This window comes from Schistocerca nitens, chromosome 11 (genome assembly GCF_023898315.1).
Source record: "Schistocerca nitens isolate TAMUIC-IGC-003100 chromosome 11, iqSchNite1.1, whole genome shotgun sequence".
In the NCBI taxonomy this organism is placed as follows: domain Eukaryota; kingdom Metazoa; phylum Arthropoda; class Insecta; order Orthoptera; family Acrididae; genus Schistocerca; species Schistocerca nitens.
The window spans coordinates 211,773,821-211,793,434 of NC_064624.1; the positions used below are offsets into that span (position 1 = coordinate 211,773,821).

Here is a 19,614-nt window from a genome sequence, read left to right on the forward strand (position 1 = left end):
ATTACACTTCGTGTGTCCTCTGTGCTGTCTCGACTCGGCCCCAACTGATTTTCATCTATTTCCAAAATTTAAAGAGCACCAGGGGTGACTTACGAAATAAATAACTCTTTCCTTCTCATCCCATTCAGGAAGTGTTCCATGACCAGAGGTTCTGGGCAGCTTTTTCAAAATTCTACCCTTTTCTTAAATCTCTCCAGTCCGTTTCCCTCACTCCTCTTCCTTCCCCTTCGACGCTTCTTCCAGAAGGAGCCACCAGCTCCTAAAGCTCGCACACGTGAAACCTTTTTCTACGAGTGAGTTCTCCTGCCACTGATCGGCAAGTAGATTTTTATCCATCCAATTACATTATATCATTAAGAAATAAATATGTAGACACTAAGAATAAAGATATAGAATGTGAATAAAGTTTGTTTTATTTAAAAAGCTATAATGGTTTTCACACGAGGAGCCATTACTTTTCCACAATAGTTAATTTCCCCAAAAATAGTTGCTACATTTTCAGGTCCCTAATTACTGGATTTGGGGTATGCACAGCTGGTTGTGTACTTCATAACCAAAGAATGATCAAACTTTAACTGAAAAACATTGTCAAAATAAAAACAACTACAGCTGTGTATTGCATGCTGCAGACCCTAACCTTTACAAAAAGGCATACAACAGGGTCTACACAAACTTTTGTTCAAATCAACCGATCACACACTACATCGAACAACTAAAACGTACCTTCTGTGTCAGTCATATTATTGTGAGTAGACGAAGTATAAATGCTGCTTGTGAGTTTACTGGTACTGCATACGAAACGTACGAATAGTAATATACGGGTGGTAACTGTCACAATGCGCAGTATTAACAAACATATAGTTTCGTTTCTCTTCAGCCTGACGACTGGTCCGATGCAGCTCTCTACCCTACAATATGTTGTGCGAGCCTCTTCGTGTCCAAATAAGTACTGCAGCATACGTGCACCTCAACCACATATAAATTTACTCCAATGATGTAAAGTAAATCAATTTAGGATTCACTTCAAAGCCCTCAGATCCCTCCAACTGACAATCTGACTACAAAGGAGGGGGAGGGGGGGCACGATTAGAAGGTCACAAAACTTGAGACTATGGAAAATTTCAGCATATCATCAATAAATATAGCTAAACGGCAAAGAGGACAATATGAAGTTGCAGATAAAAATTAAAATATTTAAAGAAATAAATAACGCAGTACGAGGTGAAGAATAAGCAGTGACTGCAGCCAGACCGGCCCGCGGCCGCTGTGCCGAGCTACTCACTGCAGCCGAGGGGCCGCATCTCCGCGTTCTGGGTGTAGACCTGCGAGATGTCGGCGATACGGCGGCACAGCGCGTCCGCCGGGATCTCGTAGCCGTTGACGTGGCGCCAGTTGGCCGCCTCGTAGCGCGCCCGCTGCACCTGCGACTTGCTGTCGGCTGCGAACGAGAAACGGGGGAGGCCGTGTGAGTGTGGAGTATCGGCAGTATGACCGCAGTCCACTCGTCGCGGCGGACCAATTTCGTCTCAAATCTTAGAGGTTCACAGTGAACGTGTTACATCGATATTTACAAGTTTGCTGAAAAAAATATATTTTCAAGCTCCACCTGACAATCAATAAAACATTTCCATGTTCTGTCGATTTGTTAAAATTTTATAGACTTGTCTAACTGCGGCTATTTATAAAAATTTCTTAACGGCAGGTGGTTAATGTTTAACGTCCTGTCGACAACGAGGTCATTAGAGATGGAGCGCGGGTTAGGGAAGGATCGGGAAGGAAATCGGCCGTGCCCTTTCAAAGGAACCATCCCGGCATTTGCCTGAAACGATTTAGGGAAATCACGGAAAACCTAAATCGGGATGGTTGGAGACGGGATTGAACCGTTTTCTTAATGGAAGGGAAAGTAAAGTAGTAAGTAAACAATCTGGAAAGGTAACACAAGGAAACCAGTAACTTTATGCAAACTTCAAAACTGTGTTTTATGAAAACACGAGTAGTCATTGGATGTTAATTCTCTTGAGAAATGATAATAATGAAAGTTGGCTGTCAGGAATGACCTTAATGCCTTAACTGGTTGAACTATCGAAATATTACTTCTTTAAAATAAGAATCTGATTTTTAGAATTCCTTGTAAGTTATTTTCTCTAAAATACCCATCTGGAATATTATAATAATTGCATGGGGTATTATCCAGTCACTGTACTTATAGCAGATACAATCAGAAAAGGCAATATTTTTCTGTGCAAAATGTGAGAAATTTTTAAGTTAGGCCTATCCATACTCAAGGTCAAGGTCAAGGTATGTGACACTTAAATACTCACAATGTTTGCTGCTGCTGAGTAAAAGTAAATCAGAATTGATATTTCTCAGTCAAAATAACTGTTTTACATAGCTGTGAGTGAGAAAATGTTTGATTTTGTTCAAGCATTTTATAAAATAATGAGGTAGAGAAAATGTAAGCCAACTTTACACATTTTTCTGTTAGTTATTTTTCACAAATTTTTACTCTTTCCTATCTTAATCTTACTTATTTACAACAGTCTGTGAATTAGAACTGCCAGCACTGATTCTGGGTTTGAAATGTAAGGTGAAGCACGTGAACTTTACTGTCCAGGTGTTTCTTTTTAATGCTGTGGGTGTATATTTCAACTGCTCTATAGCAAGTCTGCTGAAAGTAGGTCAACTGTAACAACACCGCACAGCTGAAAAGACTTCATTTGTTTTTCACCCTGCTTCTCACTAAACTTTTGTGCCACGCTGAATTTGCATGTGAACAAAGATGATTCAACAAGAGCTGCACTTGGGAAAAGGAAATTGTACACTGGTAAGCTGATGATGGCCATTTGAAAGCATATGCCTGACCATGAGGTGTTAAGGGAACTGGCTGTTCATGAGAGAGACCAAGTTATTTCTCCCACCCACACACACAAGAATATAGCAATTTTTGCACAACGACTGTGACGGTACCACCGTTAATCGAGAACTGATATTTCTGCAGTAACGTAGCCAAATTTCCAGCAATTGTGAAATGTTTTTAATTTTTCTTGAACATAATCTTGTGTATTTTCGAAGTCTCACTCTTTTGCTACTACTGTATTAGCTCACTGACACAGTGTACAGTAAAAAGTTCAAACCACACACAAAACCGAGCAGAAAGATTAACTTGTAAGTTTAGGTGTGTTTATGACACATGCTTAAATCACACTTGAAGTTACACAGAAAAATATGGAGAATGTTGAAAAATATTTAACACTTTACACACAAAAAATTGCCCACTTTGATCGCACCAAATCCAAATAATGCACTGCGCAATCTCATAAATTTTACGATGGGGACTTCGGTAAATAATTTGTAAAAGCTCTTAAAAATGTGATTTTTTTAAAGTTCTTATTAATAAAATATTTACGAAATTTAAGTTGGCCAGATCAGAACACACAATGTTAATAGAGGGATCAGTTATATGTAGTAATAGAACCAGAAGATTTGCATTATATTTTTTTCTTAAATTTGTAAAGTAAAATGAAAGTGTACAAGTACGTGTCTTCAGCACACTGAGAAGGACCTCTAAAGCAAAATATCTGCCAGCCCTACAGTACTTTTGATTTATTGTTTGTATTTTTTGTAAGTTCCCTACTGTGTTAAAAGTCATTTACAAAATAAACATTTCCCAGAGGCATGTATAATTTAAAAAAAAAATTAGGAGAAAATTAAAATATTTTGTTTCTTAACATGTATGGTATTCAAGTTAATTTATATTTTTTCTAGAGAATTTCATGGTGATTAATTCACATACACTGTACAGTTTGAGATGAAATTGCCCAGTAAAATACCAAGATCTTGGCTGAACAAAATGTGGGAATGTCTTCCCACAGGTTAAAACCTTGCCATACTAAGATTCAAACCCAGCCACCCCATTTTGCAGAAAATATTCTTTCCTAATGAACTATCGAGACAGTATTCCTGTGTACCTCAGCTTTAAAAAAAGTTCACACATTGTATTCTTGTAATGAAGCAGAGACCCCAGGGATGCGGGATGAACTGATGTGTACGTCAGGCAGAACCAACCACCGTTTCCTCCTCCTGTAGAATATGGCTCAAAACTTCAGTGGTAATGCTCAGTGAACTACGCGGCATCTACTATTATTCTCCTAACAAAGCATAAGGTGACGCTGAAAAAATACAAAACCTAATAATTCTGCCTTGTTTTATATCAAGAAGCCCACAAACAGCTGTACCTTGAACCAATTTTGTTAAGATACAACCAGTTTTGTGGCTTATAGCTGCACGAAGTGCATATATGAATGAGAAATAAACAATGATAGTGATCGAACTGTACACACAAAAGTTACAGCGGAACTATTTATGAAAAGGGATAAGGATGTAAGTGTATTTACAAAAATTAAAACTAGCAGAGAATGCAGAAGGCCCACCCTTCGAAGGTAAAACCGTAATATTTGTAAGGACGGGTAGTCGACGAATAAATGCCACGTAACGAGGGTGCACCTACAACCGAAACTCGGACGAGAGATGCCGGTCCGAAAGCGAGATAATGCCGAGGCAAGAAAAAGAAGGCTTACGAAGCAACAGACTTGCTGGTAAGCCTCCTGCCAGTACACTTACATCCTTACCCCTTTTCATAAACAGTTCTGCTATTACTTTTACATATAGGGGTCCAATCGCTATCATATTATTTTTTGTCGTTCAGATATGCACTCGATGTGGCTATAAGCCACGAAACAACAAAACTGGCTGAAGATATTTCTGTTTGTGGAGTAGTTGTTATAAAACGTACTACCACAGCTGCAGATTCACCGACCACAGAGCTGTTTGCAGTAAATTACATCAGTTTGGAACTGCCGGATAGCCCGGCACACGAAATCACCCAGTTCCAGGCCGAGGAGAGGCACACCGGCTACACGGTCGATCGACCCGGCAAACTGACGACGGGGGCCACCGGACGAGCCGGCCCGGACGTTTCCTCGCATCCGACTAGGCGGACAGCGGGCCGGTACAAATGTCCCACCTCAGTTGCGAGTTACACAAACATTTAGAAAACTTAACACTGACACGAGACTTACTCTAGGCACAGAGATACGTGGTACACAAAATCCGTCCCGTGGCGACGGTAGTACCAGAAAGGTCATCTGGCCAGGTATCACCAACTTCACTGAACTCCACGTAATAGTCCCGATAGAAACGCGAAATGGCAAGACAGAAGAACGTGAAGTTATTTAACTTGGCTCTTGAGAGAATACTTTTAGGAAGAGCCACAAAATGATCCTCCTCCCAGAGGTGTACAGTAAAATGCCAGCAGTTCAGTTCTCCAGTGCAGGCAAGTTGCCAGTAGCCGAGTGAGGAAGCCATTACCTGTGGCTGCAACACCAAAGACTGCACTACAGTGCACAACCCCATAGCCACCACAGCACAGCTACAGACTGCAAACACGTACAACGATCTGACCCGAGGACCACTGTAACGTCACATTAATTCACGTTAACTTCCCAATACACGAGGAGTAATGCGAATTATAATATTCGTATCTAGAGTACCTGCTGTACTGTTTGTGCCCTTTAGGCAAATGACGTTTCCCACTCTGTATTTATGAGAAGGAAAGACGATTGTGACAAAACAGCGAAGTAGTATTAGATACGGAATAAGTTGTGAAACACGTACTGTGCACAGTCTTTTTGTTTGACGTCTGTGCAGAGTACGAGTAATCCGCAAGACGTGACAGCGGCTAAACTGCTTTCACCCGCTACAGGCGGGTCTTTCACGTTTCGACGTAGTGGCTCGTCTGCGTCTCCACTGTAGACGAGAACACATCCTCTCCGAGAATGAAAATAGCAACGAACCGAGGTAGTTCTAAAATGAAATGTCACTGCTTGTCAAACCTTCGAGGTGAATGTTAAAATTTAATTTATATTGTATCTGCTCCAAGTTACACAGTATTTGTGAACTGTACCCCCATTGAAACAAATACAAAACAGGCAATGACGACATTATTGCGCAGTTAAAATAGGCATCTTTTTCCTTATAGCGATAACAGCTGCAAAGGAGAAGAGTTTGAGTTGTTCCAGGTTCAAGAACAATTCTACGAACCTACCGCTTTGCAAGACCTCCGCATTAAGAAGACTTGACAGTGACTGAGTTACATTAAAGGTAAATTAACACACATCATTTCAGGTGAAATATCAAATGTAAGTGTTCCGACTCATCTCCTAACACACAAGAAGGTGGGAAAAATAACACTTCACTGCCTCTGTACTGGGCAACACAAATATAAGAGAAAGAATTTGCAGAATGTTACAAGTAGTGGGATGTATCCACAGAAACAGTATTTTCAGAAGAATGAAAAATGAAAGCAGCACAACTGTAGATCGTGAGTGGTGCAAATTTAAGATTACTCGGCTAAACTTATACAACAGGGCTACGTAAGTAGAAACAGTCAGAAACTCACCGATCATTCCCGTCATGACGCAGCCGATGCTGTCCGACAGCTTGAATATGTGAGTCACTGTCGATGCGTCAATCAGCTTGTCCTGAAACCAAACACTATTGACAAGATTGCAGAAGTGTTTCATACTTAGTAACTGAGGCCAATGTGGAGTACCACACAGCAACTATTGCAAGGGAAGTGAGATAAATCTCCACTCTCCGCCCTCCACTGCCTCCCCCTCTCCCACCGACGACCGACAGACTGCTGCCCGGTCGTGAGGTCCGTACGTATACGACACACGAGTGTGGCGCGAGAGATCACCCCTCACCTTATCACCCACAACTGTAAATGAAGACCTGATCATTTGGAATTATTTTAATCCAATAAACAATGACGATCAGACTAAATGCTCGCCTCAGTGACAATTGCCACCCACAAATCACCACTGCCTACTGACAGAAGCAAATTACTGTACATTTGTGGCACTGTGCAAAACTAAAAACTATTTTGTTTTGAATTTTGGCAAATGCGAGTTTCATCATTTGACAATTGAATTTACAAAGCACGCATCCAACACAAAATACTTCCAATGTTGCAGAGTTTACTCCGGAAGAAAATAAAGGGTTTACTGATGCACAGACAGAATTATACTTTCTATCGATTGTGCAGGAAAACCCCTACGCTTAATATTGCTGTTCAAAAAGATTATCATCTTTAACGCCGTTACGATAGAAAGCATCCGGTAAAATCTGGAAGTTTTGTGGGCGATTTATGGAAAAATAAAATTAAAGCACTCGAGTCGGTAAAGAACCGCCAAAATATTTTAGTGTTCAGGTTAAAAGTATCGAGCCGTGTGTACGTCAGCGTTTAAGGGTAACCCGACTACTCGGGAAGTGTGACCGAACATTTATTGACAGCAAACTAATAAAACAATATGCTTTAGGTTGAGGTTTGTCCAGGTATTTTTTTAAAAATATAGATATTTGTCTAGCTGCCAGAATGTGGTCCCAGCATATAGAGTATTTGGGCTACGATAGATGCGAGCAGCTTTACGAGAAGGTGCAATTATCTGAATCGGTCTGTTTAGTTATCGATGAAAGTGATAAAGTTTCAAATACTGTGCGGCAAGTAATATTCGTTTGTGGAAAACTGATCACAATTTTATTGTTTTTGAGGAGCTTTTACAACTACGCATTTTGAAATAACTCCAGGGGAAGATTTATTTTGCCACTTAGAAAAAACCGTTAGTATCAACGTAATTACTACGGTTAAAATTGGTAAGTGTGTCAACTGACTGAGGCAGAAAGACGAGTCGACGAAGGAAGGGGCTTTCAATAGAATTTAAAGCAAACTGAAAGATAATTGGGATGTCCCACTTTCTACCATTGCACTCTCCAGCAAGAAGTGTTATGCTGAAAAATTCTCACACAGAACGAAGTGACAGACTTCATGATATCCACTATAAACGTCGTCAGAAGGATAGGATCAATAAATCAGAGTTTCATTCAGATACGGAAGCAGATCACAGATGTTCTCTATTATTCTGAAGTGAGATGGTCATGTAAATGTGCAGAACTGAAAAGATTTTTTTGACCTCGGGAATGAAGTTGACACAACTGAGCTGTTAATAAACATTGGATTTTTGACAGACTTTACTAGATACGCTGAATACGAGGCTTCGAGACAAAAACAAATTAATGTCAGTAACACACAGATGTCAAGGCATTGCAAACAAAAACAAAATATTTTCATAAGAAATATTGAGAAAAATTGGGACCATTTTCCACCCTATAAGAAGTTATGTAGGAAATTGGAGAAATGATACAATGAAATGCATTTCAATGCAGCTATAAAATTAGTTCAACAAGAGATTTTTGTGACTCCAAGGTGGTTTCTGGTAGACTGAGGATTTTTTGCAAACCCACTTTCATGCAATACTGAGAACACACGGAGTAACTTGCAAATGTGACTGAAAAATCAGTCTACGGACACACTAAAAGCTCTTTCTATGAAATTAATGATCTTGTTAAAATTTGGGGAAGTTAACCATCTAACTTTTAAGAACTGAAAATGTCTGCTCAGCAATTAATCAAAATTTTTGGTCGCACATTACAAAAATAAAATAAATGTTGTCATCTCACAGATTAGCATTAGAATACCATTCTGCGAATTTCTACGGCAAAATGAAAGCGAAGATTCCACAGAGAGCTTGTCAAATACAAGTACAGCCTCAATCGTGAAATTTGATTCGACTCCCACGTACAATTATTTTGAGTTCATTTAATTTGCCCATTTCCCCCCCTCAGTTTCTGTTTCTTATTAAGAAAATGACAAAATGTAAAAGTAAATATTTGCATTTTTAGTGTCACTGATGAACACTGGGTGATTTTTTCCACCATGTACAAACTCTAAGGATCAATCAGTGACAGGATATGGAACAAAAAAAATTCTAATGAACTTAAGTCCGGAAATGCACGGCTGCCAGGAGACCATTTATTCAATCCTGCTCAGTTACAAAGACTGCGGTCTAGTACACACTGTACCGTGCACAAACGGTTACAGCATGCACGGTTTCCTCCTAGCGAGTGGTACAATTCTTCATACGTCACGCCCTAGTGCCTTCTCCTGTCTCAGTAATTGGTAATGTTGTGTCAGATTCACTCCTCTTGCTGACTCACCTTTTAGTGGATGTGATACAGTGTCACAAGCAACGGTTCCATATCCGAATCTAAAGCTTGCCGACATTGTGTTTACTTACACAAAGGCAAACGGCAACAGGCGGCAGGAAGCGAGGTTATATCGGGAGATCTATCCCCGCCGAAAACAACTGCACCGTTCGATGTTTGCAACAGTGTTTCGCCATTTGTCTGAGACAGTGTTTCAGGAAGCAGGAAATTGGGAAGGATGTACCCAAAATGTTCGGACACCAGACTCTAAGGAAAATACAATTAACACTGTGGAAGGTGACTGCCGTGTCAGTACCGAGCAGCTGGCCCGGCATTACAGGGTAACACAGATGACCGTGTGGAACGTTCTCCGTGACAATTCTTACTACCCTGATCACTTACAATGTGTGCGGGACGAAATAACGACAGATTCTCCACATTGCGAGCAGTTTTGTCATTTCTTCACCAGGAACGATGACTCTGGGATTTGTGTCATCCCTCCTATTTATACACGGGGCCACCTTTACACGGAGTGGTATCTTCAACTTTATTAACAGTCATCTGTCAGGTAGCACGCAGAACCCCCACAGTACGGCGACAGTGAATCGTCAGCACCGGTGCAGCCGGAATGTGTGGGTCGGGACAACTGGCGACCGTATTCTGGGGACCACTCTTCCTTCCGCGTGGCCTAACAGACTGGAACTACTGGCATTTCTCACAGGTGACTTTACCTTCCCTATCGGAAGAGGTGCCACTGACGATTCAAAGGTCTGTGTGGCTGCCAGATGACGGTACTCCGGTCCACTTCGTCATTAGCATCAGGGCGCATCTCAATTTTGTCTTCCTCGGTCCACGGATCGGACGAGGGGGTCCGGTTGCGTAGCCTGCTCGATCACTGGATCTCAAACCGTGTGATTTCTGGTTACAGGGCCACTTCGCAAGTATCGTGTATGCAGAGCCCATTCCAGATGTGGAGACACTGGAACAGCGTATGCATTCTGCCTTTGACGATGTTCGGGTGCAGCCCGGCCATTTATGAACATACGAGACAGAACGTGCTACGGTGCGTACGCGTGTGCATTAAGGTACATGGAAATCATTTTCGACACAAAATATAACTGTGGCTGCACGGTACAGCACGTATTAGACTTCAGTCTCTCTAACACTGTATGATAGCATACATGGTATCTAGCAGGGAAACCATGCATTTCCGGATATAAGTTCATTAGACCTTTTGTGTTCCATATCGTCTCATCAATCATCCCTGGAGTTTGTACACGGTGGTGGTGGTGGTGGTGGTGGTGGTGGTGGTGGTGGTGGGTGGGTGGGTGGGTGGGTGGGTGGGGGAATCACCCTGTATGTCTATAACAAACGAGTTCACTATGCTGTATTTTGTACTTTATCCCTAGTCTGACAATTCTAAAATGTCTAGGACTGGTGTTAAGTATGACAAGGGAAGTGAAAAATTCACCCCATACAAAAGCTTTACACAGCAGACAATCCGTATACTCTTCACAGTCTCTTGATGAGTAGATTTTTTTTATCTATCCAATTATATTTTAAAAAATTGGATTGTTTTTGTTGGTATATTAGTTCACAACAAGAGTTACACAAACCAACAGTGCTGTTGTTGGCAACATTTCTACAGAAACAAAGAGATTGCATAGATAGTGTGTAAATGCTTATAGTCACGCTACAATATTAATAAACGGAAAATGAACTGCGGATCTTAAGGCATATTTGCAAAATACAGTCTCATAAGATGTACAGTCCACACAACTGTTAATGGAAAACGTGACGAATTCTGTAACAGTTCCCAAGAAAAGCTTTCCAAAATGAGTTTCATACACTTTTAGCCCCCTCCGCTGCTCTCACTTCCATATCTAGATTATCAAATAGAACGAAATTGCCAGATAATCATACATCAGCAATAGACATTTGCTTATCTACGTAAATCAAGTCCGCAGTTTGTGGTCTCACGGTAGCATTCTCGCTTCCAGAGCACTGGGTCCCAGGTTCGATTCCTGGCGGGGTCAGGGATTTTCACCTGCCTCGAGAGGACTGTGTGTCGTATCGTCGTCGTCGTCCATCCCTATTACGACCGGCAGAAGGCAACGGCAACCCACAGTCATTAGGACCTTGCCTAGTACCGTCAAGAGGCGAGGGACTTTATCATGTAGACAAAAAAGCAGCCAATAACAAAGGGTGCTCATTGGACTACAACTGTGAAGAATATTCAGGGTGTTTTCTTCGTTTTGACTAGTAACAGGGATGATATATTAATATGTGGTGTTGCATTACTAATAACCGAAGGTTTACGCAAACAGGTGCAGCAGTCGTCTGTGGATGAAAAACTGTAGAGGTAGTGTTATTTTTAATTACATCGAGTAAAATTTTTGATGCTCCTGCTTCTTGAAATATTTCCTTCACAGTGTTTACGACTCTTACCACAATTGCAATATCGCCTGCTAGTGTTAACGCAACTGCATATCGACAGTACTCTGCAGCACACTACGCAGCACCCTGTTAAACAAGGCTGCAGAGACATTGTCCCAATGTCTCACAACAGCTGTTACACAAGAGCTTACGGTCGTTTTATTATTCGCCTTTCTGTCCTTCAGTGCTTACTAATCATCCTTATTTGTCACAGAGGCGATTCATTTAGTGCTTTATACAATTCTAGTCCCAAAACCGTGAAAAGCTTTTTACGATAACAGCTGGTCCGTAATGCTCTATTCAATCAAAAACCTCATTGATATGCTCTGAGGGTGTTTTCAGTGCAAATTTTTATCCTTTTTTATTTTATTTATTTATTGTTCCATGGAACCAAATTTAGGAGAAGTCTCCATGCTCATGGAACTAGTCAATACATGAAATTATAACAAGATAGTAGAAACAGATAAAATGAAATATAAGAAACATATTCAGGCAACAAGTCTTAAGTTTAAGTAAATAAAATCAACAATGTAACACTCTAATTTGCTTAATAATTCAGCTCTTCCAGGAGCTCCTCGACAGAATAGATGGAGTGAGCCGTGAGGAAACTCTTCAGTTTAGACTTAAAAGTGTTTGGACTATTGCTAAGATTTTTGAGTTCTTGTGGTAGCTTATTGAAAATGGATGCAAGCAGAATACTGCACTCCTTTCTGCACAAGAGTCAAGGAAGTGCATTCCACATGCAGATTTGATTTCTGCCTAGTATTAACTGAGTGAAAGCTGCTAACTCTTGGGAATACGTTAATATTACTAACAACATATGTGGTGCTGCATTATGAATAACCAAAGGTTTACGAAAACAGGAGCAGCTGTCATCTGTGGATGAAAAACCGCAGAGGTGGTGTTATTTTTAACTATATCGAGTAAAATTTCAACACACTTGTACATACCTTTTAGGTTGTAGCTGGTGATTGAAATTTTGTGAAAGATCTCACCACAACGAAAAATACCTTTGTTTTAATAATTGCCACCCTGACACACCTGTCATATCTATGACACTCTCTCCCTTATTTAGTGATAACACAAAACGAGCTGCCCTTCTTTGGACTTTTTAAATGTCGTCCACCTATCTTATCCAGCAATACTCCAGCTCTGAACAGACAAATGTAGTGTAGGCAGTCTCTTTATCACATATGTTGCATGTTCTACATGCCTGACAATAAAATGCAGTGTTTAGTTTGCTTTTCCCATATCATTATCTACGCGATCATTCCAATTTTAAGCCGATCGTAATTTTAATTCCTAGGCATTTAGCTGAAATGACAGTCTTCAGAGTGTGAGATTTATCATGTAACCGAAATTTAGCAGATTCCTTTATACACAACAGACATGACTATTTTGATAACTTCCTTGGGGAACACCACATATTGAAATTATAGCATTAATCCTCAATAAGTTTGAGAACAACTGCTGGATTTTTTTGTACATTATTTTGTCATGCAACTGGCCCAGGTCACCTCACAGTGGGCTTCTGGAAGATTAATTTCTGAAGCACAGATTGGATACTGGTCACCTGTTATCTAAACAAACATGGGGAAGGGCAAGGGAGGAGATTGAGCTGCCCAATATTATCAGAGGTAGGGTCATTAACTGATACCACTGAACTGATTCGCGTCACCCCCCCCCCCCCCCCCCCCGTCATTATACAGGACACTGCACATTAAGCTATACCAGCAGGTCATCAGTATCACATCTAGCATACTTTGAAATTTTTAACTGTCCTGTTCTCAAACTCGCATACGACTATGTAAAGCATCCAGTTATGTGCCCACCTACATCTCACAGATAGCATTCCACAGTTTGTTTTGTTCGTCAGATCTCAGTTTTCTGTATTAATGCTCAGGTTAGGTGCCTCTGAAGGGCAAGGGATCCCATCTGCTCTGTGCAGGTGCTGGTACTGGATGCCAAGTGTAAGTAGCATTAAAAATTGGGAGAGGATTTCAGAGGACAAATTGAATATTTCTTTAAGCAACAAGGCAGCTGCTTCACTAAGCCAGCCATGAAGTGTCCAGCAAGCTGTAGCCTCACCACATGCCCTTCCTGACGGAGGTTGTTCGCTTGCAGTTTTTCTCTCGGAGAGTTGTATCGATAGCTAATGCAAATACACAATAGCTACCTTCTTATCTCTCCTTCTGACGTATTTTAAAAAATTCACTCAAAATATATTAACATTTAGCATGCAAACACAAACACTAGCCTATACAAATACAATCATAAGATTCAATACACAATAGCGAACTTGCAAATACGAATCAGAAAATATGTACAGGGTACAATCATTTCCTGAACTGAACAAAGGGCAAAGCAGTCTGACAATACCATTACAGAAAATATCTTCTCGCAATAGCCCGATACGTTTCATCTGCACTGCAGAAACCATTAATCGGACAAACGAGATTGGGGAGTCAAAGCCCAAACTTTGGAATCTCATTAAAGTGCAATTCCTTAGTCACTGAAGGCCTAATTTTGTGGAAAGTCTTCTAAAATGGGCAACTTTTGCTTACAAAATTGTTAAGATTTTCACGTCCACTTATCGAGATGCCTGCTGGCTTCCGGCTCAGGTTCTTCGGCCAATGTTTGATGATTTTTCTGATATTTCTCCAGCACGAGTGGCCGGTATTGTCAGAGCTCCACCCTCCATTACTGGTGGTGGACTCGCGCAGATTATATGTACCTCGTGCACCGATGTCCGAGGGCTTCTCCGCAGTCATTTCTGGTGTGGTTTCTCTATTGCTACCTGCAACTGGTGTTTGCTGCAGCACAGGAATCCTGAATCAGTTCACCTTGAGGCTTTTTCTTTCTCACTGAAGCTACTCTCATGCTTGGGTATTTTTATAACTTCTCTGATCTAGAGGGTGTGACAGCTCTTCTGTTTTGGTGAATTTGACTATGTGGTCGGCCTCGCACAGTGCGACTGATTTCTCCACCTGCCCCAACCGGCAATGCCTTATGGTTTGTAATACTGGTATTGATCGATCGTCCAGTCATTCAATCATAAACTTTTCCACATGTGCACGGTATGGGGTATATTCCCAACATCGCAAGTGGGTCACTTTTCTCCTTTGCCGATCCGAGACACTGTTTGGTCTTTTGTCGGTTTACAAAGAGCCTTTATGCCATGTTTGTGCAATGTATGACCATTTCTGTCTGTAACTCTAAAAGTATGGCACAAAGGCCTTACCCGACATTTGTTTTTCCGATGTGACATTCTGCTGAGTGTCTGAATCTGTTACACTTCTTATATAACTGGTGGAGTACTCGTTGCTCCTCAGAATGCTGTGCAGGGGTAGCATCTCACATCTGCGATGCTGCAGTTCACATATTCATCTTTGCTTGCGTTAAGAGCATATTAAGATTACTAGACTCACACACTAACTGGTCAGTACTTGCATATGTCAGTGGTGGAAGTTCAACAGCTGACACCCTTGCATTTTTTGTTGTTCAGGTATGATAGATGTACATAAAATGCATCAAAACACACTGTTATCTGTCCATTATTTAATATGTTTTCAGAATTTACTTTGCAGTTTTAGTTTTGTAATGAAAAGTGTGTCAAATATCACAAAGTGATTTAAATACACAGCAAATATAAATAATAGGCTACAGTACTGGCAAATATGCCCTGATGCATCCACCTCATACTTACCAGCTTTACAGATTATAGACCCACCTGTGTTTAAAACAATCATCATTACTGAGGAATAACGTGAGTATAGTACAAAATACTTCCTATGGCTATCTTAAAATGTCATAAGCTCATGTAAAATTTAAGCACTGACAAAATCAAACAATTTTACGGGCTTTTAATCAATTAAGGATTTGCTTACAGTAACTTAAAACATACTATGCATATTATAATAGTGTATCAGTACTTATTTAATGATCTCGAGACCTGTAATTCAGTTTTAATTGCTTCCTGGAAAGTTTAGAAAATTGTGCTTGTGTTACTCTTATAGGGGACGATATGGCACAGTACAAAACGATTAACTTACGAAAAATATGTAATGAACTTACAGGAACTTTCTTCTGCGTGGCAACAACTGCAGTGTCTACTCCCTTCAGGCCCACCGACGTTAGCCCTCCTTGGCTTATAGCTTTGAATGCATATTCTGCGAAACGAAACTGGGCGTTTATACCGAACAATTCACTCTACGTAAGTATCAGGCAATAAACAGCAGCAGCATTTAACGCAAAAACTTAGTACTAACTTTGTGATGAATCTCCTTTTAACTGTACAAAATTTTAAATTTACTCATCACTGCACTATATATATATTTAAAAGACACATTACAGCATTCAGTAGTATTACCAGATAGACATTACTACTTCACTCTCAAATTAAACCGAACCGATTATAATTTAGCTTTCATGACTATGCACAAACACTACCCAGTCGTAATGCGTAACGGACCAGTAATAGACACGTAACAATCTCGTAAAAATAAGAAACAATACATAACAACAACCAGTCCCATACATGAATACCGAAGGTAAGTAAGTACAAAATCTATGCATCCTTAACCTAAAAGTTCTTCCATTGTGTCAAGTCATTGAGAAACCACTTCTCTTCAGACTTAAAAGTAGAACATGGTACAAATCCACTATTACAAATAACGAAGCAGAGATTCTTAAATTTAGCTGTAGGACTCACCAACTTGATATAATCTCCCTTCTGGAGAAAATATAGTAATATGTCTATCAAAACCGGCACTACTACCTCGCGCCATAGTTATTTAGTACTCAACTCTCAACAGCAGTTGACGACCAATGACGAGTTCGTGAAAGTTATTTTACACTACCAAAGATATTACACACACTAACAAATTTCCAACATCCTTGACTTATCTCAATTTCTCAAATTATCACTTTGAAAGAACATAATTAGCATAAAATATCCACAATAACATATTTAAATGTACACTTCTAGTGGATATCATCTCAAACCACAATAAAAAAACGAGCAATGAAATATACTAATACTCTTTGCCCATTGCTGACAAGCCTAGTCATCAATATAGCGACGTCGCATAGGTTTTAAACGAACTTCCAGGCTTCTGACTTTCTGCAATGCAAGTTCTGTGCGCGTTCAAAACAAAACCGTTGTACTTGGTGATAAGAGTAATTTTACGTTTATGGCATGGAAACAACAAAAAATCGTTAACGATCTTCCGAATCAACTTGCCGCAGATAGAATTTTAGCACAAGTCGAAAATAATAATACACGAAAAAGAGACGTATTAGAAGCTTAATGTGTATGGTATACACTATACTGTGTGGAATGCACACCCGTTGAAGTTCTATGGTTAACAGAACTGTGCAAGAACGAAGCACTATTCCTCTCCCCATTTAAATAGCAAAGAGCGGAATCTGAACAAATAAAAGTTATTATACACATAAACAGAATATTCCGCAGCAATAAAGCACGGTATAGAACAGAATGATCGGTATGCACTTAATGTCACACGTTGAAAGACAAGTTTTCCACGTCAGTAAATGTACAACATGACAGTTACTTGTTATTGTGTGTCAAATGCAATATGCATGGACGAGGTTTGTAACGCAGAAGAATTTCAGTGGAAGTTTCCTCAGTGGATATTGTGGGAGGCAGTAAGATGTCTCTTTTGAAGATGTCTCTTTTCCTGGGGCAGATGTGGATTCTGACCACAATCTATTGGTTATGAACTGCAGATTGAAACTGAAGAAACTGCAAAAAGATGGGAATTTAAGGAGATGGGACCTGGATAAACTGAAAGAACCAGAGGTTGTAGAGAGTTTCAGGGAGAGCATAAGGGAACAATTGACAGGAATGGGGGAAAGAAATACAGTAGAAGAAGAATGGGTAGCTCTGAGGGATGAAGTAGTGAAGGCAGCAGAGGATCAAGTAGGTAAAAAGACGAGGGCTAGTAGAAATCCTTGGGTAACAGAAGAAATATTGAATTTAATTGATGAAAGGAGAAAATATAAAAATGCAGTAAATGAAGCAGGCAAAAAGGAATACAAACGTCTCAAAAATGAAATCGACAGGAAGTGCAAAATTGCTAAGCAGGGATGGCTAGAGGACAAATGTAAGGATGTAGAGGCTTATCTCACTAGGGGTAAGATAGATACTGCCTACAGGAAAATTAAAGAGACCTTTGGAGAGAAGAGAACCACTTGTATGAATATCAAGAGCTCAGATGGCAACCCAGTTCTAAGCAAAGAAGGGAAGGCAGAAAGGTGGAAGGAGTATATAGAGGGTTTATACAAGGGAGATGTACTTGAGGACAATATTATGGAAATGGAAGAGGATGTAGATGAAGACGAAATGGGAGATAAGATACTGCGTGAAGAGTTTGACAGAGCACTGAAAGACCTGAGTCGAAACAAGGCCCCGGGAGTAGACAACATTCCACTAGAACTACTGATGGCCTCGGGAGTGCCAGTCCTGACAAAACTCTACCATCTGGTGAGCACGATGTATGAGACAGGCGAAATACCCTCAGACTTCAAGAAGAATATAATAATTCCAATCCCAAAGAAAGCAGGTGTTGACAGATGTGAAAATTACCGAACTATCAGTTTAATAAGTCACAGCTGCAAAATACTAACGCGAATTCTTTACAGACGAATGGAAAAACTGGTAGAAGCCGACCTCAGGGAAGATCAGTTTGGATTCCGTAGAAATGTTGGAACACGTGAGGCAATACTGACCTTACGACTTATCTTGGAAGAAAGATTAAGAAAAGGCAAACCTACGTTTCTAGCATTTGTAGACTTAGAGAAAGCTTTTGACAATGTTGACTGGAATACTCTCTTTCAAATTCTGAAGGTGGCAGGGGTAAAATACAGGGAGCGAAAGGCTATTTACAATTTGTACAGAAACCAGATGGCAGTTATAAGAGTCGAGGGACATGAAAGGGAAGCAGTGGTTGGGAAAGGAGTGAGACAGGGTTGTAGCCTCTCCCCGATGTTATTCAATCTGTATATTGAGCAAGCAGTAAAGGAAACAAAAGAAAAATTCGGAGTAGGTATTAAAATTCATGGAGAAGAAGTAAAAACTTTGAGGTTCGCCGATGACATTGTAATTCTGTCAGAGACAGCAAAGGACTTGGAAGAGCAGTTGAACGGAATGGACAGTGTCTTGAAAGGAGGATATAAGATGAACATCAACAAAAGCAAAACGAGGATAATGGAATGTAGTCAAATTAAGTCGGGTGATGCTGAGGGAATTAGATTAGGAAATGAGACACTTAAAGTAGTAAAGGAGTTTTGCTATTTAGGGAGTAAAATAACTGATGATGGTCGAAGTAGAGAGGATATAAAATGTAGACTGGCAATGGCAAGGAAAGCGTTTCTCAAGAAGAGAAATTTGTTAACATCGAGTATAGATTTAGGTGTCAGGAAGTCGTTTCTGAAAGTATTTGTATGGAGTGTAGCCATGTATGGAACTGAAACATGGACGATAACTAGTTTGGACAAGAAGAGAATAGAAGTTTTCGAAATGTGGTGCTACAGAAGAATGCTGAAGATAAGGTGGGTAGATCACGTAACTAATGAGGAGGTATTGAATAGGATTGGGGAGAAGAGAAGTTTGTGGCACAACTTGACTAGAAGAAGGGATCGGTTGGTAGGACATGTTTTGAGGCATCAAGGGATCACAAATTTAGCATTGGAGGGCAGCGTGGAGGGTAAAAATCGTAGAGGGAGACCAAGAGATCAATACACTAAGCAGATTCAGAAGGATGTAGGTTGCAGTAGGTACTGGGAGATGAAGAAGCTTGCACAGGATAGAGTAGCATGGAGAGCTGCATCAAACCAGTCTCAGGACTGAAGACCACAACAACAACAACAAAAAAGCAACATACGAGGTGTGGCTAGAAAAAAACCGGACTAGTACTGGTGAAACAATAAAACGAATGCAATAAGGCTGAAAGTCGCGTGGCCTGTCACGTGACTCTCGCTCCGCCTACTGCTCGAGTTTCATCTGCCTCCTGCACTCAGTCTGCCCGTGGCGTCTGTTTTAAGTAGTTGACGTTT

At 40.4% G+C, this 19,614-nt stretch overlaps 1 protein-coding gene across 1 annotated transcript in view; it reads right to left on the reverse strand.

Annotated features, from left to right (window-relative positions):
• LOC126213000 (proteasome subunit alpha type-6-like) overlaps positions 1-16,406 on the reverse strand; it is a 32,077-nt gene extending 15,671 nt beyond the window's left edge. Inside the window, exons 1-4 of the mRNA XM_049940547.1 lie at positions 16,250-16,406; positions 15,613-15,707; positions 6,458-6,539; positions 1,283-1,438 (exon numbers count right to left, since the gene is read on the reverse strand). Of these exons, the coding sequence (XP_049796504.1) occupies positions 1,283-1,438; positions 6,458-6,539; positions 15,613-15,707; positions 16,250-16,325 (409 nt within the window). The 5' untranslated portion in view covers positions 16,326-16,406. The remainder of the gene's footprint in view (positions 1-1,282; positions 1,439-6,457; positions 6,540-15,612; positions 15,708-16,249) is intronic.
• Between the last annotated feature and the right edge of the window lie 3,208 nt (positions 16,407-19,614).